The 23,907-nt window shown below is 41.2% G+C and overlaps 1 protein-coding gene across 8 annotated transcripts in view; it reads left to right on the top strand.

Annotated features, from left to right (window-relative positions):
- Positions 1-291: 291 nt before the first annotated feature.
- Positions 292-23,907, top strand: part of GSAP (gamma-secretase activating protein) — a 77,826-nt gene continuing 54,210 nt past the window's right edge. For 2 of the 8 annotated variants that reach the window (XR_009352806.1, XR_009352805.1), the window contains exons 1-6: positions 294-504; positions 11,971-12,047; positions 13,182-13,238; positions 15,816-15,885; positions 16,200-16,253; positions 21,783-21,871. Coding sequence is in view for 4 of the 8 variants with exons in the window: in XM_059170923.1 (XP_059026906.1) it covers positions 396-504; positions 11,971-12,047; positions 13,182-13,238; positions 15,816-15,885; positions 16,200-16,253; positions 21,783-21,871 (456 nt within the window). In the remaining 4 variants the exon portion in view is untranslated. Of the gene's footprint in view, positions 505-11,970; positions 12,048-13,181; positions 13,239-15,815; positions 15,886-16,199; positions 16,254-21,782; positions 21,872-23,907 lie in introns of all 8 variants that reach the window. The other 6 variants (XM_059170922.1, XM_059170919.1, XR_009352809.1 and 3 more) reach the window with 5 other exon arrangements.

The raw sequence follows: 23,907 nt of genomic DNA, 5'->3' as shown, positions 1-23,907 counted from the left end.
AAAAAAGAAGAAGAAAAGTAAGCCTAGCGCCCACATCTAACGTGCAGCATAGTTTAGAAACCATTGGTTTAGCGACACCTCCAAGGCCCCTGAACAGCAGATCCTTCCACTGCCCCGCCGGAAGGACGCACGTGGAAGGTTCGGGTCCTGGGCTCTGCGCCGCCGCCGCCTTCCCCCCTCCCCAGCCCGGCGTGCCCAGCCCGCAGCAGGCCTGGAGGAGGCGGCGCTCCGGGCTCCCCCGGGCCGGGCCGCAGCAGAACCGAAAGAGGCGGGCGCGGGGAGGCGGGGGAGAGGAAGGAGGGGCGGGCGCCGGGGGAGCAGGGCGAGGTGGCGCGCGGAGGGCCGGGAATGCCCGCGGCGCGGGGCCCGAGCCGCCCGGTGGCCGCGTCCGGGCGATGGCTCTCCGTCTGGTCTCCGACTTCGACCTGCGGAAGGACGTGCTCCCGTGGCTGCGGTCGCAGCGGGCGGCATCGGCGGCCCCCGGGGCCCGAGGCGGCGGCCCAGGTGCTGGAGGCGCGCGTCCGGTCGGGGTGGGGGCAGGTGGGAGCCGGCGAGGGGGTGGAGTCTGAGTCGTTCTCAGCTCGGGGGCTCCCGGGCGGGGCCGAGGTCGGGGCGTCGACCGGAGGGGCGGGGGTGGCCCGCGGCCCCTGCCAACCTGTGAAGGTTGGTGCGGAAGGGGTGAGCTTCTTCCCTGTTTGGAGTCGCGGCTTTGCCTCCCTCACCCCGGCCACTGGGTGAAGGTCAGGGGCGGCCCGGGGCATGGTCGTGGCTGTACTGCGCTGCTTCTTCTAGCGAGTCCTCCAGCTTCTGGCTCACTTGTTGCCCAGCCAGCCACCTTTAACAGAAAGGCCGGGGACCCTAGTGGTACCTCAGCATCATCTCGTCAGGGCAGGGCGTGGAGGAGCAGCTGCCAAGACCGCCTTCCTCTGGCCCAAGGCTGCAAAGAGTAGGACAGGGTTTTCTCTATGCTTCATTCACATCTCAGCTGCCGGGGAGGGTTCGCCAGCCCTGTAGGGGCTCTGCCAAGACTGGGGGCTCCTGAAAGTTGTTGCGTTAGGAGAAAAGATGAGTGATGGCCACGAAGAAAACCACCATAAAAATACCTAACAGTTGCGCAGTCTGTCTTCACTTTTGTGAGATGCTTCTGTGTGAACACTGTCCATGATTTAGGGGACATGCCATTTCAGATGTGAGTGCCAGAGGGCAGGGGTCTGCTTTCAGGCTGTGAGCAGTGAACTGGAGCCTGCTGTTTCCCAAAGAGGCACCAAGCCCGTCGCCACTAACCCAGAGCATAACCGCACCTGAGCCAGCTAGCAAAGAGGGGTGTGATACAGCCATGGTCAGGTTTGCTGTCCAGCTTCCTCAGGGTCCATGATAATACTTCCTTCACAGTTGAGGCGTTACTTTTCATCCGTCTCAAAAATCCTTTGTTTTGGTTTTGGTGAGGAAGGCAAAAGTGACTTTTGAGACTTTCCAGCACTGATCAATCAAAACTTTAAAAAAGGAGAACTCTGTGATTTCTCACATTTTTTTTTTCTTTTTAAGAAGTTTGCTGTAAATAATGATTCATCCTCAAGGTTTAAATTTAGCTTCAAAGCTGTCATACCCTGGATCCTGCCTTGTACATAGGAGCTATCTACTTCAGTGTGTTTTTCCTTAAACACTGTAGACAGCTGGAGGGTGTTTTTAGAAGGCTTATCTTCATATCTACAGTTTCTTCCCCCTTAACTGTGATGAGAGTTTTCTCTCCCTACCTTATACCTTCACACTATCCTGTGGCTTTAGCCGAATTATGTGTAGGGTACTTTGTCTTGGCTAATGGTTATTAGTTCCAAATAAGGAGTCCCGTTTGTATAGCTCAAGGCTTGAGTTTGCTGAGGTGTCATTATTAGTAAAATTTTGCTTTTTTTGGGGGAAAAAATCGAAGTCTCCTGATGAGGTCTTGAAGGTTTAACTTTTTAAAATACAATAGGCAGCTCCATGCCTCCTGTCCACCACAGAGTAGTCCTTTCCCTGAGTTTTCACACCCTAGAGCTAAATGGCAGGTGTCTGCAAATGAAAAGCTGGTGAAGTATGAAATGCCACAGTCTAATGTTTCCACGATGTGTGTTGTGATTGAAAAAGCTGTGTGTGAACCAGCTCGCCTTTCGCTTTCCTGTGCCTTTTTGTGAAGAGACCTAAACTTATATTGACATTCCACTAAACCACAGGTGAACTTAGGTCCTCAAAAGGTAAACCTACTAGAAATACCAGCTTTTTCTAATACTGGTAGTATTTTGCCCTTGCAGAACTCCTTGGCAAGATCATTAGCTCTGTTATGCTAAGAGAATTGTTAACTCCCGATGATCACCAGTGGGAGGGAGCCCCAAAAAACCCAGTTAATTCCTCTTCTCTAATTGGGAGCACTGGCAGGGGAATCTGGGATTCTATTTTATTTCTAGCATGGCTATTACTCCATACATTTGGCAAATTATTTTCCTTTCAAAGTCTCAGCTTTTCAAATGTAAATTATAAGTAATTATACCATTGAAATGTCTCTCTGCACACACGCTATCTCAATTTGAAGCCGTAATATTTTTACATCAACAAATACAATTGGAGATTTCTTATTGGTGCAAAGTAATACTCACTAAGTATGACATATTCCTGGCAAAATGACCAGGGAGTGAGGCTAAGTTAGCCATGGATATTCAGTGCCTGTGGGATAATATTTTAGACAACTAGAGGTTAAAGAGTAAGGAGACCAGATTTGGTTACTACATAATGCTCCTGGTTCTGGGTTGAACTTTTGGAAAATAATCTCTCTTAAAATAAGTGGAAAAAGTATTTCTTTTAAAGACTAAAACAATTACACCAAAGAATATTTTAACACACGTATCCTATAAATAACAAAAAACAAAACCACACACTCACTTTAAAAAATAGAACAATATCAGGGGCACCTGGGTGGCTCAGTCGGTTGAGTGTCTGACTCTTGATTTTAGCTCAAGTCATGATCTCAGGGCCCTGATACCAAGCCTCCCGTTGGGCTTCATACTCAGTGCAGAGTCTCATTGAGCTCTTTCCCTCTGCCCCTCTCTCCACTCGTGCATACATACTCTCTCACTCTCAAATAAATCTATTTTAAAAAAAGAGCGATTATCAAGACTTTTGAAGGCTCTTGTGTTTCCGGATCTGATCCTAATTCTCTATCCTCTCCTAGTGGTAACAACCATTTGCATTTTTATCTTCTTTGTAGTTTTAACCTGTATGTATAGCCCCCTATGCAAAGTATCATTTCATTTTGCTTGTTTGTGAACTTTAAATGGAAGAACACTATATGCATTCTTTTTTGCTTTTTTTCTTTTCAGTATCCACATTGACTGCTATAGGTCACTTACCATCACTGATGTATCGTATTCCAAAGTGTGGATATACATCACACATGGTGGTGGACATGCTTAGATCTTCTTTTCTTTTCTTTCTTTCTCTTTCTTTTTTTTTTTTTTTTTTTTAAAGATTTTATTTATTTGACAGAGAGAGAAAGATTGAGACAGTGAGAGAAGGAACACAAGCAGGGGAAGTGGGAGAGGGAGAAGCAGGCTTTCTTCGGAGCAGGGAGCCAGATATGAGGCTCTATCCCAGGACGCTGGGATCGTGACCTGAGCTGAAGGCAGATGCCTAACGACTGAGCCACCCAGGCACGCCTAGATCTTCCTTTCAAGGAAGAGCTTGTCCCAAGTGCTGTGAGGGAGATAAGCTTCAGATGTTGGCCCCTTCAGGGATTGCCATCTACGGAGGACTTTCTCATCCAGAGTCAGGACATTTTGCACGTGGCCCACATTTAATTAGGGACTGAGGTGGGGTATCAAGGCCTGGCCATTTTGACTCAACACAGGACAATTTTGACAATCCATTTCAGTGTAAGAGCCTCTCTCCTGGGGGATTCCAAAGTTACCCGACGTTGCTGTAGCTCAGCTTCTCCCGCTTCGTGGACCTTCCTCCTTCCCTTTCCTCCTCCAAGTATTAATCCCACTTCACTGAACCTTCCCTGGTAAATATCCTGGATACTCCCCAGTCTCAGGGTGCTTCCTAACTTTGCTTATCTTTTTCTGGTAGCGACATTTGGGGAGTTTCTGGGGGTTGCTATTACAGTTGGTGGGTTTTATCACTTTCTTTTCTTTTCTTTTAAGATTTTATTTATTTATTTGTCAGAGAGAGCGCGAGCACACCCAAGCAGGCAAGAGTGGCAGGCAGAGGCAGAGAGAGAAGCAGGCTCCCCACTGAGCAAGGAGCCCGATGCAAGACTCCATCCCAGGGTCCTGGGATCATGACCTGAGCCGAAGGCAGCTGGCTTAACCAACTGAGCCACCCAGGTGTCCCGGTTTTGCTCACTTTCTTAAGCCTGTCTCCTAGGGCACACATGCCCAAGTTTCTCCAGGATGGTTGTCTGGCTAGAGTTGCTGAGTCACAAGCTGTGCACGTGTTCACTTTTCCTGAGCACTACCAAATTGTTTTCCAAGGCATTCGTATTTACTGACAATCCCGTTCGTGGTATAGAAAAGTTTTTGTACTCTGTATCCTCACAAGCTCTTGATATTTCCAGACCTTTAATTTTTTTGTTGAACTGGAGAGTCTAAATGTTATTTCACTGTGGTCTGAGGTTTAGCATCTTTCTATATTTATCGACCTTTTGAGTTTCCCTTTACGAGATGTCTGTTCATCCTGTCCATTTTTCTATTGTGTTTTTTTTTTTTTAATTGACTTTTAAGGTTTCTTTGTTCTGGATTCTAATCCTTTGTTCATCGTATGTGTTGCAAATATTTCTTCTAACCTTTTTTTTTCCCCAGTTTGTAGTGGTGGTGTCTTTGATAAAGGAGGGTGTTTAATTTTAATGTAGTCTAATTTATGAGTCTTTTACTTTCTGGTTTGTGCTTTTTTGGATATTTTAAAGAAATCCTCTCCTATTTAGGGATCATGAAGACATTTTTAAATTAACTTCTAAAAGTTTTGGTCTTTCCATTTTGTTTTTTAATCCATCTGGTATTTGTTTCTGTATGTGATATGAGGTAGGAATCAGATGGGGCCACAAGAGCCTTCAAGAGTCTTCATAGTGTTCTGTTTTTAAGCGTGGTAGTGGGTAAATGGTTTTGCTTCATTGTTATGTATAAGCGTACATGTGTTAAAATTCCTTTTGTAAATTCTATTGGGTTTCTATATTACTAGCTCTCGTATCAGTAACCAAATAGACCTACTTCTTCTCATTGACAGCAAAGCCACTTCTGTCACATATCAAGTTTCCACATATGTGTGGGTCCCCTTTCCTGGGTTCTTAATTTTGTTCCTTTTGTCAACTTAAGACATTTTAATAACTGTCTTTATGATAAGTCTTAAAACTGATGGAGTAAGCCTCCTCACCTTTGCAGTCCCCAGGACTATCTCATCTATCCAATGCCCTTTCATCCTCAAATATGTATTTGGATTCTGCCTATCAGATTTCACCAAAACGTCTGTTGGAATTTTGAGTTGCATTGAATCTGTACATCAGCTTTGGGAGAATTGACATCTTTACAATATTAAGTCTTACAACTGTGAACCAAGTATAATTTACTTTTAGCTAGATCCTCTTTATGACTCTCTTTTTTCTCTTTATGACTCTAAGTCTTAGAATTTTCTTCATGAAAGTCCTGAACACTTTTTGCTAGACTTATCTTTAGATTGTTGTGATATTATGTTGCTTCTATAAATGGTATACTTAAAAAATTACATGTTCTAGCTGTTACTGCTATATAGCAACACAATGGATTTTATGTATTAATTTTTTAGCCAGTGCTTAATTCTCTACTGCCATGTATCAATATCAAGAAACTAAGAAAGAGTCTGCAGTCTGCAAATTTTCTAAGGTTTAAATGTCATATGTGTTTAAGACCAGAAAGAATGTAGGTAGGTTTTCTTGCCTGTATTTTCTTGTCTGCTCTGATTACTCTTGGACCTGTGATACACCAGATTGATTCATCTTTCAGATACTGTAATCATTCGTCTTTACCAAAGAAGTGATATATTTTATCAGGTGACTGATTTAAGAATAATATTTTCTTATTGCCTCCTGTATACCCCACCCCACCACCCCGAAGACAGGTTTTGGGGGCCAGAGTTCTGGTTTTGACAGATTGTTTTTATCATTAATATTCTCTCCTTCACTTTCCCCTACCTTCCTAGTCTCCTTTTCTAATTCTCATGCCTTTTTGTTGCTTAGCTAATCACCCCATCCTTGCTTTTTTTCATTTTATTCAGAATATGGGTATAAATCACATAATGATGTTTTTAAGTTTAGGAATTATAATATCTGGTCATGTTGAGCCAAGGATTTATGTGAATTATTTGCAGAATAGACTTGTCATAAGTAGAATCATATTTTAGCACCTCCTAATCTATATAAAAGGAATCAATTCAAATTTTTGTATCAGGCTCTGAGATGACTCCCCCCGCCTCTTCCTAGTATGGTCACTCGAAGACAAACACTTTTATCTGATTTTTGTCTCAAAGATGTTGGGAACAAAATTTACACATGTGGCTAACATCTTCCTATAAAGTAAAATCACTTGTGTTTAGCAAAGAGCTTGAAATGGACAAGATTATATGACCAACCAGCTTTAATTTTTTTTTTCAGCTTTAATTTGACATGAACTATAACTTGTCAGCAGCTTTAGTATTGAGGTACTCTCCTTTTCTCTAATAGGTTTACTTATGCAAGTATCTACATTTTTTCTTCATGAGCTTTGAGGACACTGAACTGTAAAATTAAACCACATTTCCTCATTTGAATTGCTAAACTTCCTCCTCTGGACTTTCCAGCAATAAACTACTAGGAGAAGAGTCAGAATGAATAAGCAAAGAGGTTATTGAATACTCCTTTCAGAAGGGTGTGTCTAAACCATGAGCAACTAATCCGGGGAGGAAGGGCTGATGGGTTAATAGCGTGTGGTGAGACACTGGTCTCTGGATTTCCAACATTGCCAAATTTGTCTAATTCAAATGTTCTTGAGATGAGAACCAAGTACTTCATTACAGGATAATTTTAAGACTACAGTTATTACTACCTAACAGATCCACGCCAGTGGATTTTATCATTTATTTCAACTTTGTCATGGTTACATTATAACCTGGTCCTAGTTATGCTGTCTAATGGATATTGTTTAACAGATTGTACGAATATGTAGTTCAGTGGTTCTCAACCCTGGCTACACATTACAATTACATGGAGAATTAAAAAAAAAAAAAAAAAAAAGACACTCACACACCTTAGAGACTGGGCTCCCCACCCAGGCTAGTAAAATCAGGTTATTTGGGGTAGGTCTCAGACATCTGTGCACATTTTTTTTTTTAAAGATTTTATTTATTTATTTGTCAGAGAGAGAGAGGGAGAGAGAGTGAACACAGACAGGCAGAATGGCAGGCAGAGGCACAGGGAGAAGCAGGCTCCCTGCCGAGCAAGGAGCCCGACCTGGGACTCAGTCCCAGGATGCTGGGATCATGACCTGAGCCAAAGGCAGTCGCTTAACCAACTGAGCCACCCAGGCGTCCCCATCTGTGTACTTTTAAATCTCTCCGAATCATTCTAACCTAAGCCACTGGTTTAATGGAACAAGCATATATCATTTGTTATAAACTGTACTTCGGGATTTTTTTTCTCTTAATTGTTTAGTGTTTTGAAAATAGATGTGCTTGTGCAAGTAAATTGAATTTTCTTGGCAAGATTTCTTGTAAAGGAGTTTCTTATCTTAGCTGAAACCTTTTAAGTATACTTTTGAGAGGTCTCTACCAGCATCCTTATAATCTTGAAAGAAAAAAATAACCCTCAAAATATTGACACATTGCATTCCAGAAGTTTTGAGTCATGTGCAGGATGAAAAGTAACTACCTGAAATTCTCTTTGGATGTCTACAAAATCTACCTTAGATGGTTTTTCAGTAATTATCCCTTGTCCCATTGTAAGCATGATACAGAAAACTTAGTTCATTCTGCTCATGTTTTTTTCTAGGCTTGAGATTAGTCAGTGCCATGTTCTCGATAGGATATTGAACAAGTATCAGAACCTCACTGGAACTCAATTGTTCTCTTAGTACAGTGGGCCTTTAATTCCTGACACGGTATGGGTGAGATAGAAAGAAATCTGTAAATTGTTCAGTGCTATTTAGCAATAAGCTATTGAATCATACTGTTCTCCGAAGAGACTAGGTGATTATCCTTATTTTTCATTAGTGGAAAGTGTGTCTGACAGCTCAATAAACACTGAAAAGTGTATATGTGTATTAAAGTACGTTAAAGTGTATTTAAAAGTGTATTTTGGGGTACCTGGGTGGCTCAGTGGGTTAAAGCCTCTGCCTTCGCCTCAGGTCATGATCTCAGGGTCCTGGGATTGAGCCCCGCATCATGCTCTCTGCTCAGTGGGGAGCCTGCTTCCTCCTCTCTCTCTCTCTGCCTGCCTCTCTGCCTACTTGTGATCTCTCTCTGTCAAATAAATAAAATCTTTAAAAAAAAAGTGTATTTTGTATTAAAAAACAAAACAAAACAAAACACCAAAAACAGCACTTCCCCACTCCCTTTGCCTGACCCCTGGAAGACCCAGGCAGCTTCTTCCTGGGAGGGGTGGGGAAGATGTCAGGATGATTCTTTAACTTTCTGTAAAATCTGCTCTTTGTCTTTTCAAATGTTTCCCACCCCCAACTCCAGTGCAAGGGTCTAGGTCACCAATTATCCTTGTTTTTTATCCTGTTTTTTCCTTTTTTGGGGGGAGGGAGGGGCAGCAGAAGAGGGAAAGAGAACATCTTAAGCAGGTTTCACGCAACATGGAGCCTAATGCAGGGCTCGATCTTACCACCCTGAGATCATGACCTGAGTTGAAATCAAGAGTCATTTGCTCAGCTGACTGAGCCACCCAGGCATCCGCTGTTCTGTTCTTTTTTATTCAAGAATACAAACTGAAATTTGCCCTGAGTTGTAGAATACTTTGCATATGTTTTGTCTGAATATTGAAACTTGTCATAATCAATATAGTATTTTTTTTAATTTTTTTAAAAGATTTTATTATTTAATGAAAAGAGAGACAGCAAGAGAGGGAACATGAGCAGGGGGTGTGGGAAAGGGAGAAGTAGGATTCTCGCTGTGCAGGGAGCCCATTGAGGGGCTCGATCCCAGGACCCTGGGATCATCAACTGAGCCAAAGGCAAATACATGACTGAGCCACCCGGGCCCCCCTAACATAATATTTTAACATCTAAAACACTATTCCTGTGTAGGGAAAATGACTCAAGTTTAAGCAATTTGATTTTGAGGAAACTGAGGAAATGTATTTCTGTCTAATTGATGATAATTACCAAAGCTGTATCTACTAATGTTTAAATCCTTGAATTATAGAATTGAGAGGAATATACTAAAATTTTAGCTGAAACATGATGGTGAATTAACTTTCAAGTTAAATGTTTTGTGTAAAGAATCTTTCTCTCTTTGAGTTAAAGTATGGCTTTCATACAGAAAAGTACACAAATCATAAATGCACAGCTTGGTTGATTTTCACAAAGTGAAACACATCCATGTAACTAGCAATCAGAGCGGGAAAGAGAACATTAATAGAACCGCAAAGTTCCCCTTCATGTTCCTTTCCAGCAATCATTCATCTAGCATCATAGATTCATTTCACATAAATTAAATCATGTAGTTTATACCTTTCTTAGGAGGGGGGAACTAACTGGGCTTTTTTGGCTATTATTTATATTGTATGTTACAGCGAGTTATTTATTATGATTGTTGTACAATAGTCCGTTGTTTGATATTCCACAATTTATTCATTCTTTTTACTTGATGAATATTTTGGATTTCCAGTTCAGGCTACGATGAATCAGAGTGCTACAGAAGTTACATGTGTCATTTGCTGAAATACATGTATATTTCCACTGCATATATGTTCAGCTTCAGTAGCTACAAGTTTTCCAATTTACATTCCTTTTAACAGTATATGAGAGTTTCAGTTCCTTCACATTTCTTGGCATCACATAATATGAAAATGTAGCAAGTCAAGGATTTGTATTGTAATCTTTGGGGTGACTAATGAAAGACTAGAAAAGAATATATAACTGATAATAAGTAGGAGAATGAAATAGTAGATTTTTTATTCATCCAGAAGAAGGCAAGGAAAGACTAAAACAATTGAGTCACATAAAAAAGAAAACTTAATGTGATTGATCCAAACCCCAAATATCAGTGATTAAATGTAAGTGGACTGGGCACCTGGGTGGCTCAGTGGGTTAAAGCCTCTGTCTTCAGCTCAGGTCATGATCCCAGGATCCTGGGATCGAGCCCCACATTGGGCTCTCTGCTCAGCGGGGAGCCTGCTTCCTCCTCTCTCTGACTGCCTCTCTGCCTACTTGTAATCTCTGTCTGTCAAATAAATAAAATCTTTAAAAAAAATGTAAGTGGACTACCTACCTACTATAAAGGATATTGCTTGTAAGACTACATATCTTGGGTTTAAGGACACAGGAAGAGTAATAATAAAAGGATAGAAAATAATTATATGAATGCTAACCAAAAGAAAGCTGATGTTGCTATACTGATAGTAAAGTAAATGTAAAATCAGAAATATTAAAGATAAAGGAAATTTTATAGTAAATAAAAAGGTTGACTCGTCCAGCTTCTGTTTAAAAAGCACGTGTGATTTTTTTATGTGCAACCCTAAGCAACTGCAAAAGCTTTACGTGGCAGGCCTCCTGCGGGGGAAGCTGCCCTCCCCAAACCGGACTTGGTGCCTAGCCAGTGAGCTGCAGTTCCTGAAGGGAGTTATAGTTAAGACTCAGACCCCCCTGGCTGGATGTCTTCATATCCAGAGCTGTATCCTCAGCCCAGGAACCTTCCTTCAGAGGCCTCATATCAGGAGCCATCAGTAGAGACCATCCTCAAGTACCTCTGTTGATACTACCTCCGTAGGAAAAGGAGGGGAACCTTGAAGATATCTTTTTCTCCACTTTCACTCAGTACTTTTCCACTCTTAGCATTTCTCTCTCTCCCTGCCCTGAACCACAGAGGCCACAACACTGTGGGAGTCTTTTGTTGAGGGCGTTTGTTCAGCAGTGAGAGATTCCCCACCTCTCCGCCCCGATCTACCTGACCCCCCACTAGCATGTCGTTGCATGGGGAGAAGTGAACTGGGAAGTTGGTGCTTTCTCTGATATGGACTCTTGCTTATACTGTCACAGCCGAGGGATAACAGGCTTGACTGTTACTTGCTTTTTCACCTTGTTGCTTTAATCGACTGCTGGGACATCAGGCAGTTCTCCTGAGTTAACCTAATAGGTTAATCCACCAGGAAGCAATAACAGTTCTCAGTTCTTATGCCTCTGACAACATAGCTTCAAAATGCATATGGCAAAACTAATAGATACTTGACTGAAGTGTAAGATATACACAGCAAAGTATGTAGGTTAAGAGTGTACAGCTCATTTAGTTATTGCCAAATAAATATCAGTATACAACACATGCAGCATTAGCAGCTCCTTGGAAGGCCTCCCTATACATACCTCCCAATCACTAGTCCTCTCCTCTTCCCTAAAGGTCACAACTATTCTGACCTTTTACACAATAGATTAGTTTGCCTATTTTAGAACTCTGTATAATGGAATCATCAGTATGTGTTCCTTTTTACTTGGCTTTTACTTGTTAGATATGTTTTTTTTTTTTAATAGTCCCTGTTGGGGGTCCTGAGTGGCTCAGTCAATTAAGCATCTGACTTTTGATTTTGGCTCAGGTCATGACCTCAGGTTCATGAGGTTGAGCCCTGGGTTGGGCTCCATGCTGGCTGTGGCGCCTGCTTGAGATTCTTTCTTTCCCTTACCCTCTGCCCCTCCTCCCTGCTCATGTGTATGCTCGCTCTCTTAAAAAAAAAAAAAAAAATTCCCTGTTAAATATTAACTTGCTGTTATTCTCTTATCATTTTAGGTGTTTTGGAAAATAATTATGAGAGCTTACGTATACTAAATGTTGAAAGAAATGAAAATATTATTTATACCTACAAGGTATGTCTATATTCTCTTTTTTTAGTTGTGGTAAGATATATGTAATGTAGAATTTACTATTTTAACCATTTATGTTCTTTTTTAAAATAGAATTTCATGCTATATCTTACTGAGGAGTAATGAATAAGATTGTTGGCATTTGATCTTTAATGCAAATTTTTTATTTTGTGAAATTAAATAAGGTGATTGGAATTCAGTCTTAATGGAATGTCTTGTTTTTTTTGTTTGTTTGTTTGTTTGTTTTTTTATAAAAGTTGTGCACAATGTCTGACACTCAGACTCGGTGCTCAGATTTTTTTGAGTAAATGGACAGTTCCATTTTGCGGGAGAAAAAATGCCAAGTGAAAGACATTTAAACTTAATTAATACGTAAGATTTTATCTTTGAGAACATATTAAATAGGATTACTCAATATCATCTCTTTAGACATAAGAATGCTCAAACTTTTGAGGCATTATTGCTTAAAGTGTTTTCAATATTAAGTGTTCTAAGGAATAAAAATGTAACTTTACCGGTAACATTACTGTGGTAGGGAAACATGAAAGAATAATTTCAGTAGCCAGCTTGCTTTGCACAGATGTACTACTGTATTTATTTATTAACTAACTTATTTGATCAATTGTTATTTTAAGTTGGGGCATCTGGCTGGCTCAGTCAGTGGTGCGTGAGACTCTTGATCTTGGGGTTGTGAGTTTGAGCCCCATATTGGGTGTACATTAATAAAATCTTTTTAAAAAATTAGTTTAAACTGTCTTCTACAAGTATGCTGCATTTAAAGAATGGTATGATTTAAAAAGTTTTATTTACAGGAATATCGTGGACTTGTTTTAGCCACTCCCAATCTCTATCTTATATATTTTCTTGAAGAAATAAATGGAAGTACAAAAACATTCGCTCCTTTGCCATGCTCTACTACCTCCTAGACAGTGTCCCCCAGATTCACAGAGCTGTATGCTCTGAATCCATTTCACTCTTTGGGCTCATATTACTAGCTGAAAAATGTTTAGTCCCTTTCTGACATGCTACCTTTAGAGTGCTTATTGCTAATATTGATTGAATTATTGCAGGTTTAAGAGTAACATCCTAACTTCCTTAACAATGATATATAATAAATATCTGGTTAATTTTTTAAAGGATGATAAGGGAAATGTCTTCTTTGGATTGTATGACTGCCGAACCAGACAAAATGAGGTAAAAATCACTGTAAATCATAGATTATTCATTAGTTATTGTTTTTAGAGTTTTTTCTTCTTTCTGCCTCCTTTTCCTTTTACAGATTCTCATTTCATTTTCAAAAAAAATTTTTTTTTTTTAAAGATTTTATTTATTTATTTGACAGAGAGAAATCACAAGTAGATGGAGAGGCAGGCAGAGAGAGAGAGAGGGAAGCAGGCTCTCCAATGAGCAGAGAGCCCGATGCGGGACTCGATCCCAGGACTCTGAGATCATGACCTGAGCCGAAGGCAGCGGCTTAACCCACTGAGCCACCCAGGCGCCCTCATTTTCAAAAATTTAGTTTTTATTTCTTTGCCTTCTTTCTCTCTTTTACCATCTCTTGGTGCCATTATCTTTAAAAATTAATAAGTAAATGAAGTGCAAGGACTTCTGGACCAAAACGTCATCAGAAGTTTCTTAGTCCTTGGAGACTTAAGCAAATTGGCTCAAATCAGTTATCCAGTATTCTGTAGGAATGTAGGAATGTAGGAAGTCCAGTAACTTCCTGAGATTTGCATGCTCCCAGAAGTTTAGGGTCTCATAATAACCTCTGGCTCTGAGTTCTGTTTCTCTTCAAATTTCACTTCTCTTTCTTCTTAAAGATCCAGGTATAGAACCCAGCCTCCTTTCCTTAATTTTTCCCCACACCACAGACATAGAACATTGGTTGATGAGACAGGTCTTATCTAATTCTTGGTGCAAATGTGAAGGATTCATTTTGTGCCTATGTACAAACAACTTACAGTAAGGGAGTAAGAAGTCTGTAAACACATACTGGCACAGAAGTTTCTCCAAAACATACTGTTATGTGAAAACAAAACAAAACAAATTGCCAGAATAATACATTTCATTTATGTTTTTAAAAACTTATGAGAAAACATAAATATATATTAAAAAGATCTGGAAGGCTACAGAGTCAATTGCAAGCATGTTTCCTTTTGGAAGGGAGTTCATATGGAGTAGCATAGCAAAGAGCTTTGATTTTTTTATTTGGTGGTATTTGCATGTTTTAAACACTGAGACTATGTTTTGTCATTTTATAATGAAAAGAGTAAAACACTAAAAGTTAAGTGTATACATTCATGATTCTTCTTACTTGCAGATTAGAATCTCTCAGAGTAAGAGTCAAGGGAAACCAAAATGTGTCTCACATGAATTGAGAGCCTCCTTTTTCACTCAAAGTTCACTTTTTCTAATCAAGCATTTTGTGACAACATTTTTCATCAGCTTCTAGCCATAGGATTCTAGTGTGTTCTCAGTGCTTTTGTAACTCTGCAAGTATTATTACCTTCCTAATACTCCTGCTACATGTTGTTTCTCGTAGCCTCTAAGACTCTTTTTTTTCTTTTTTTTTTTTTAAGATTTTATTTATTTGACAGAGAGAGAGAGAGATCACAAGTAGGCAGAGAGGCAGGCAGAGAGAGGAGGAAGCAGACTCACTGCTGAGCAGAGAGCCCAATGTGGGGCTCCATCCCAGGACCTTGAGATCATGACCTGAGCTGAAGGCAGAGGCTTAACCCACTGAGCCACCCAGGCGCCCCAGGTCTAAGACTCTTGATCTTTTCTTACCCTCTGAGGGTATTGTAAGGGAGTTTGCCTAATGTAACTGCAATTGTCTTCATTTCCTCAATTTGCATATCATATCCTCCTGCATGACCATTTTCATTTTCTTTAATATTTAATAAGGAAATGGAATCTTGCAACATTTCAAACAGCAAGAAAATTTTTAAAAGAGTAAGTAAAAATAGAAAATTACTTTGCCAAGGCTCTGAATATCAGAGTCTTTCAGTAGATGCACTTGTGATAGTCTCTTAGACATAGTTAAATGTTATCATAGTTAGGTAACTTGATTAAAACTTTATTTTCTCAATAATTATAATAGCTGACTTCTGAGGGCTTATTACAGGTGACAGGCATTGTATAAGTGCTTTGTATGGATTATCTCAGTTGATCCTTCTAAGGATTTCATGAAATAGGTATTGTGATTTTTATTTTACTGATTAGAAAGATTGGATAACTTGTCCAGGGGTGCCTGGGTGGCCCAGTTGGTTAAGCGACTACCTTTGGCTGAGGTCGTGATCCTAGGGTCCTGGGATGGAGCCCATATTAGACTCCCTGCTCAGTGGGGAGTCCGCTTCTCCCTCTCCCTCTGTCCCTCCACTTGCTTGTGGTCTCTCTTTCTCAAAAAAATAAATAAAATCTTAAAAAAAGAAAAATAGAAGAACAACAACAACTTGTCCTTAGTTACACAGCCTGCAAGTAGCACAACTAGAAATTGATCCTACGTCCAGCCTGGCTCCAAGGTCTAGGCTTTTAGCCTCTAGGCCAAGTTGCCTCATGGTTAAGCTTCAGGGCCTCCTATGGCCTACAGTTGCAAACTTTTCTCTTAAAAAATAATCTGGAACTTCTCAGTATGGATAAACTGGTTAATTGATGGTTCTTTACTAAAATGTCTGGCCAACATGATACCACCATGATAACTGGGAATTTGAATTCTAAAATTGTTCTTTAATACAAAACTCCCAAATTAAAAAAATCATTTTGTTTTTACAGCATCTCTATACATTTGAGAAAGACTTGCACGTTGTCAGTTGCTCTGTCAACAGTGAGAGAACTTTGCTTGGTAAGTTGAACTCTTTTATTGCTACATGTCAAGAACTAAACTACATTTGTTGAGTTTGAACTTTTGCAACATTTGAGTATTCTATGACAATGATTTTCTGGGAAAAGATGCTCTTGGGAGGTTAATTTTGAACTAAAAAATCTGTGTAGTCTACTTACAAAAAAAAGAATGCTTTCTGCATTACCTTAATCATCCACTGACAGATCCTTTGAGCACTCACTTACTTCAGGTATAAAGTGGTAGATTTTAACCAGCCACTGCGTGGATCATTTGCTAATGGATGGTTTTTTTGTTATTTTTTCTTTTTCCACTAGCGGCAAGTTTAGTTCATTTTACTAAAGAAGGAAGAAAGAACGAGCTTCAACCAGGTATGACATTCTATTTTTTTAGTGCCTGTTGAAAGATGAAGATTTATTCACTACTAAGTCAAATCACAAGCAACTTTACAAATAGCTTTATCTCAGAATAAAAAGGCAAAGGTCATGTCAAGCATGAAAATGTTCTGCAATTTTTTTTCTCAAGTAAACAAGAATACAGAATATAATGTGACAGTGAATAGTAGAGGTATTAAAAAGGCAGTTAGCACCTGCAGACAAATAAACACTGAGAACATACTAGAACCCTGTGGTCAGAAGGTGGTGTAAAAAGGGCTGGGAAGGGGTTCATATCCCTTCAAGAATATCATTTTTTTTTTTTAAATCCGATGAGCCATTAACCCATACCTAATACACTGTGAATAGACCATCAATTCTAAATAAAAATTCTCATTTGCCAGGACCCACTCTGTAGTTTATTATCTATGTGATATTCCCTCCTTTTTAACATTTTGTGCCATCCATCTGTCCAGAGCTCAACAAGTGAGTTCCTGCAGTGGGTGAGGCACTCTGCATACGAGAGAGTAGCAGGTGCCTGCACGGTGAGCTCTGGGGACTAAGGGGTGGGTGGCGATACGCCATGGAGCTTGGTCCCATCTTCAGAGGAGGGCTCTAACCCCAGGGGACCAGCTTTTCAATTTACCAAGGGAAGTATGAACTTTTGTGTAAAACTTTCATTTTTAAATGTTGGCTCAAATATTTTTAAGAAATTCTGCTCAGGCCTTTTTGGCCCTTATTTCTTTTAGCCTCAGGAAACCTTTATTTTGCTGGCAAACCCAGTGGAACCTATATTCTTTTTTTTTTTTTTTTTAAATATTTTATTTATTTATTTGACAGTGAGAGATCACAAGTAGGCAGAGAGGCGGGCAGAGAGAGAGGAAGGGAAGCAGGCTCCCTGCTGAGCAGAGAGCCCGATGTGGGGCTTGATCCCAGGATCCTGAGATCATGACCTGAGCCGAAGGCAGAGGCTTAACCCACTGAGCCACCCAGGCGCCCCTATATTCTTTACATGATGTTTACCGGCTATGCTTGTCATGCAGAACAGTGACGATTATGTACGTTATAAAAGGTACTTTCAGGGGTGCCTGCGTCAGTCAGCTAAGCATCTGCCTTCGGCTCACCTCACGGTCCCAGAGTTCTGGGATTGAGCCCAAATCAGGCTTGCTGCTCAGTGGGGAGTCTGCTTTTCCCTCTCCCTGTGCCCCTCCCCTCACTTATGCTCTCTTTCTCTTGCAAATATATAACATCTTTTTAAAAAAAAATAAAATATACTTTCAGATGAACTTCTTTGTAAGTTTTATTAAATTAAATCCTATTCAGGGGGCTCCTGGGTGGCTCAGTCATTTAAGCGTCTGACTCTTGGTTTTGGCTTGGGTTATGATCTCAGGATCATGAGCCCCATATCGGGCTCCGTGCCCAATGAGAAGTCTGTTTGAGGCACTCTTCCTCTCCCTTTGCCTCTCTCCTCAGCTCTCTCTTTCTCTCTAAAATCAATAAATCTTAAAAAAAAAACAGTCCCATTCAGGTCTGATAACTCAGTCTTTAAAGTTTGATGCCCCTCCAGTGAGATTATCTGATCACATCTTTCAACATACTAGAAGGAATGTCGTTAGGTGTATTGTATTGGCTTCCTGATGCTTTCTGTCTTGTCAGTTCACCTGACAAGTTCACCTGGCCAACTGCTGCAGTAAGAACCTGCACTGCCCAGACTGAATTTGACAGACAGCACCTTAACTCGGCTGCTCGGCCTGCTTCTTGCTTTTTGCCCAGAGCCGGTAGGAAAATACTCTCTGTGCGTGTGTGGCCTGGAAGAGTGGCTGGGAAGGATTCCCCATAGGACAAGCCGTGACCAATGAGGGGGCAAGACAAGCAGAAGGATAAATACTCCCCTTTCTGTCCTGGCAGTGGATAGTTCTGAGGTGTCCTCCATGCAGCTCAAGTCCGGAGGTGGTCACGAATTTGATAAGGTCCTGCTTGCTGGAGGGTTCTCCTTCCTGTTTCACGCTCCCTGCTCCCTCACATCATAGCCCTCTTGTCTTAGTTTGGGTTTTCCTTCTAAGTAGAGCTGAGGCAAGCATCTGAATGCAGTTAGTTTATTTGAGGGATGATCCTAGGAAGCGCTGTTAGGGGAGCCTTTAAACAGATCTGAATGAAGGGAGGGAGCAAGCGTGCGGCTGTGGGGAAGGCACACTTCTGACACGGACACCACCAGCACAAAGGTCCTGGGGCCAGAGAGTACTTGGTGGACTTGCTGATAAGGATAGCGAGGAGATCAGTGAGGCTGAACAAAAAAAAGGGCAGAGTGGTAGGAACTGAAGCCAGAGGAAAACAGGGCTGAAGTATAGGCAGATCATAGAGACCCTACAAGGCCTTTGTTCATTTAAGAGTTCAGAAATGATGTGACCAGAAAGCACTGTAGACTTTGTTATGGCGTTTTGTCCTTTGAACAAATATTTTGGAAAGCCTTATTTTATCTGCCCATGAATGACCCGAAAAGTCATTCGATTATAAAGTGTAGTTTGCCTGGAGCTAATGTTTAACACTCTGTTGCTTATAATGAGATTTTTCCCTTGCAACTGAGACAAACTGTAACATCTTCCACATGAACAAGATAAGGTCCTTTGGTCCACAAACTTGGCAACACAGTTTTTATCCATAGTGCTTCTCTTCTTGGCTGTGGCTGTGGCAGATTAATGTTTAGTTTAGGAAGCAGTAAAAGAGGAGGCGCCTGGCTGGCTCAGTCAGTAGAACATGCAGCTTCTGATCTCAGGGTTGTGAGTTCAAGCCCCATGTTGGGCATAGAGCTTACTTTAAAGAAAAAAAGATAAAGGAAGAACAGGACCTAGCTGCCCCCTTCACCCTGCCATAGAGTCGCATTTGCCTCAGGCACAGTGCTGGCCTGCCGGGCAGCTATGGGGGTAGCCACATGTGCTGGGCGCCACTGCCCTGAGACTCCTGAGGCCCCCTGCGCCATTATAGTCAAGAGCAGCGGATGCTCCATGGAACTGTGGTTTGGTTCAGGAGCTCCAGGAACCAAAGCTGCTTCCGATCCAGACCCTGTTAGACTCTTCCAACCTTGGCATCATGTGTCTTCACTTGCATCAGACCAGATTCTTTTGCCCACCCACTACCCTCCCCATGCCATGCCCATCCTTAGGCTTTTATTTATTTTTTTAAATTTTTTTTCAATTTATTTAAACTTAAAAAAACAAAGCAGTGTACTTGTTTCTTCCATTCTCCACCCTCACCTCTTGTAACTGCCAGTTTGTTTTCTGTATCTATGAACTTGGGGATTTCTTTCCTTTTTCTAGGAGCCCACGCATTAGAGAAATGATACGGTATTTGTCCTTCTCTGATTTCACTTAGTGACTTGCCCTCAAGAGCCTTCCAAATTGTCACTTTTGCTCCTGCTGTCTCTACTTTTTGTGATATCCACAGCCTGTCTGGATCTGCCGTACCCTGTGGTGATGCCCTCCCAGGCTCCACTGACATCTGGATTCTCAAACTTCCTAAGACTTTAAGCACTTCTTGGAATCATGGACTTTCATGACTGACAGTGGTTGTAGATCGGTAGATCCAATTCTCTAGTTTTTGCCTTTTTTAATAACAGGGCTCGGAAGCCTAGGAATACTTTGTCCTTTCTGAAAAGTGTCTGTTAGGTTAGCAGCAGAGTGTAAACTGGAACAGATGTCTCTAGAGTCCTAATCCAGAATACGTCATATAACACCATGAAAGCCCATGGTATGTTACTGAGAGAAATTCCTGTTTGCATGATTACTTTTATCATTATGCTTATTAGTTAGGTGTCGGGCTGCCCCCCCAAAAGGGAAAAATCAGTGTAGGAAGATAGTTTTTGTTCTTGAAAATCCTCCCATTTTAAAGTCAGGTGAATTTAGTTGATGGCTGGTTATCAAGTTCACTAGCAAAAAGTCTAAATTCTTTTACTCCTCCTCCGAGGAGGTTCCCCTGCCTGTCCTGTAAAAATTTTTTTTTTCCAAATTGGGATATATAAACTTTTTAGGGGAAGACATTAAATAGCCAAATGTCAGCTTGTACTACTTAATATAGTAACTGGAATTATTAATTTAATTATTTACACAATGTAAAATAACTTAATAAGGAAAATTGCTTTTTTTCTCATTCTCACATTTCACAAAGCATTTCTGTTTTTCTTCTCAAGCACCTTTGACACTAATATCTTTTTTTAAAAAAAGATTTTATTTATTTATTAGAGGGAGAGAGAACAAGCACATGTTAGTGGGGAAAGCAGCAGAGGGGGAGGGAGAAGGTGGGGGAAAGAATCTCAAGCAGGCTCCCTACTGAGCATGGAGCTCAGTCTCACAACCCCGAGACCCTGACCTGAGCCGAAATCAAGAGTCAGATGCTTGACCCACCAAGCCACCCAGGCACTCTGACACCAATGTCTTTCTTATTCCTAGAGACATTTTTTTTTTCTTTTTTGAGTTAATAAGTAGATTACCAACGCTCCTCACCTTTACCTCTGTCCCAGTTACTGGAAGGATAGCCCTTTTGACCTGGCATCTGATCCTGTCACTGGGAATTTTATCCTAAGCTCTAAGTACCACTGACCAAGCAATATTTGATTTTCACTTGTTCTGTCCTTGTATATTTGGGATCCCACATAGTAACTCACTGTCTTGGTTTTTCAATCATCTTTAAAAGGCATGTTTACAAAGCTATCCAGTGCTTGCCATCCTAAGACCACATCACAGGAATTGTTTTCAATTCTTTGCCTTTATTTGCTGTCAGGTTAGTTTCTTAAATAGTGAAAATCGGCATTGACTCAATTCCAGGCTGCTGTGCTGTCCTGAAATTGTACATTTTTATTCAAAAGCCTTGAGAAAGCCCCTGACAATATTAGTCTTTGTAAGAACTCAGCTCTCAGGCAACTCCTTGTCTGAGGTTTCATCTTGGGGAAGGGGGACTGTTGGCCTAAATGTGGATATCTGTGGTGATCCTGTTCCAGTCTGTGTCCAAGGACTTCCTCCTCATTGTTATCTTTTATGACATTCACTGCAGTGTGACACTGAGGAACTAAGTGGGTCTGTATCAGCTTAGCTCCACCACCATCCCAGAGGGAAGCCAGGCCCCTGTCCTCTTCAGCTGCCAACTGGGGCATGGTCATGCATTAGAAATATCTTTACGTTTTCACCCACAAGGGCTATTTGCCCTTGTGCTGCAGAATTGGGAGTGATGGTGAATGGAGCTGTGTTTGCTGAGACTTAGAAGCCCAGAGGGCCTGTGAGGCAGTGCTAGGTGGCTGAGGAATGGGCAGGGGCTTGGTCCTCTCTCTATGTATATCAGTTTCTCCTCCATGAGATTTTCTTCATCTGTTGTGGGTTTTAAGAACTGTCAAAGTAAATTTTAAGAAAATTACTTTTCCTGTTGGAAGAGCTAGCACAATAGGTAACGTATTTACACTTTCAAAATTCAGACTGCAGTGGAGAAGATGACAAATGACATTCTGATCTTCCGTTACTAAAAGTTGCTTTTTCTTTCTAGGATCAAAGTGTTTAACGTTGTTGGTTGAAATCCACCCTGTAAACAACGTGAAGGTTCTAAAAGCCGTGGATAGCTACATTTGGGTGCAGGTAAGCACAGAGCACGTGACTATCATTCATCTCGCTAATCAAAAGGTGTGAAACCTGGAGGCAATGGTGCTTACCCAGTGTCTTCACAGCAATTATCACATTTAATCCTCAAAGCAATCTGGTAGAAGGGTCTGGCTGGAATTATCTGCTCACCCTTTGCAAACGTGGATATCACGCTCAACCCCACTCCTCTGACTCTGTTTTATCATGGTTTGAGTGAGAGTCATGTAACATGTTGACTTGGTAAAATGCTGACTCTCAACACACATTGGAGGTAAGTTTAAAAAATGGTTTCTGTAATGTACTCCTGTAGTTCAGAGTAAATAGGAATAAATGGCTTAATCCCTGACTTTATCATCTCCATGGAAGGACCCAGAAGTACCATGTGTCTGGGGCAGGTGGACCAGACATAGTTTGTTCATTACTCGCACGCTCTGAACCTGTGAGTTGTACTACTTACCACAGTCTATTTGTAACACCAAAGTCAGTACTCACAGCGCTTTTATACTCGTCTGCACACATGAGTGTGCAGCGGTGAAAAATTTGTCACCTGGCTGAGGCCGACCGAGGTGACGCTCGGCTTCTCGGCTCGCCTCTCTCCCTGTAAATGGGTGTCGTTTTCATGATCTCTTTAGTGCCATGATTTTCACATTTGGTCAACTAATCTTCGACAAAGCAGGAAAGAATGTCCAATGGAAAAAAGACAGCCTTTTCAATAAATGGTGCTGGGAAAATTGGACAGCCACATGCAGAAAAATGAAATTGGACCATTTCCTTACACCACACACAAAAATAGACTCAAAATGGATGAAGGACCTCAATGTACGAAAGGAATCCATCAAAATCCTTGAGGAGAACACGGGCAGCAACCTCTTCGACCTCTGCCGCAGCAACATCTTCCTAGGAACAACGCAAAAGGCAAGGGAAGCAAGGGAAAAAATGAACTACTGGGATTTCATCAAGATCAAAAGCTTTTGCACAGCAAAGGAAACAGTTAACAAAATCAAAAGACAACTGACAGAATGGGAGAAGATATTTGCAAACGACATATCAGATAAAGGACTAGTGTCCAGAATCTATAAAGAACTTAGCAAACTCAACACCCAAAGAACAAATAATCCAATCAAGAAATGGGCAGAGGACATGAACAGACATTTCTGCAAAGAAGACATCCAGATGGCGAACAGACACATGAAAAAGTGCTCCATATCACTCGGCATCAGGGAAATACAAATCAAAACCACAATGAGATATCACCTCACACCAGTCAGAATGGCTAAAATCAACAAGTCAGGAAATGACAGATGCTGGCGAGGATGCGGAGAAAGGGGAACCCTCCTACACTGTTGGTGGGAATGCAAGCTGGTGCAGCCACTCTGGAAAACAGCATGGAGGTTCCTCAAAATGTTGAAAATAGAACTGCCCTATGACCCAGCAATTGCACTATTGGGTATTTACCCTAAAGATACAAATGTAGTGATCCAAAGGGGCACATGCACCCGAATGTTTATAGCAGCAATGTCCACAATAGCCAAACTATGGAAAGAACCTAGATGTCCATCAACAGATGAATGGATCAAGAAGATGTGGTATATATACACAATGGAATACTATGCAGCCATCAAAAGAAATGAAATCTTGCCATTTGCAACAACATGGATGGAACTAGAGCGTATCATGCTTAGCGAAATAAGTCAAGCAGAGAAAGACAACTATCATATGATCTCCCTGATATGAGGAAGTGGTGATGCAACATGGAGGCTTAAGTGGGTAGAAGAAGAATAAATGAAACAAGATGGGATTGGGAGGGAGACAAACCATAAGTGACTCTTAATCTCACAAAACAAACTGAGGGTTGCCGGGGGGAGGGGGTTTGGGAGAAGGGGTTGGGATTATGGACATTGGGGAGGGCATGTGATTTGGTGAGTGCTGTGAAGTGTGTAAACCTGGTGATTCACAGACCTGTACCCCTGGGGATAAAAATATATGTTTATAAAAAATAAAAAAATTAAAAAAAAAAAAAAAAAAAACAACAA

Source organism: Mustela lutreola, chromosome 4, assembly GCF_030435805.1.
Source record: "Mustela lutreola isolate mMusLut2 chromosome 4, mMusLut2.pri, whole genome shotgun sequence".
NCBI lineage: Eukaryota > Metazoa > Chordata > Mammalia > Carnivora > Mustelidae > Mustela > Mustela lutreola.
The sequence above is the reverse complement of the archived record's forward strand: the minus strand, read 5'-3'. Positions and strand labels throughout refer to the sequence as shown.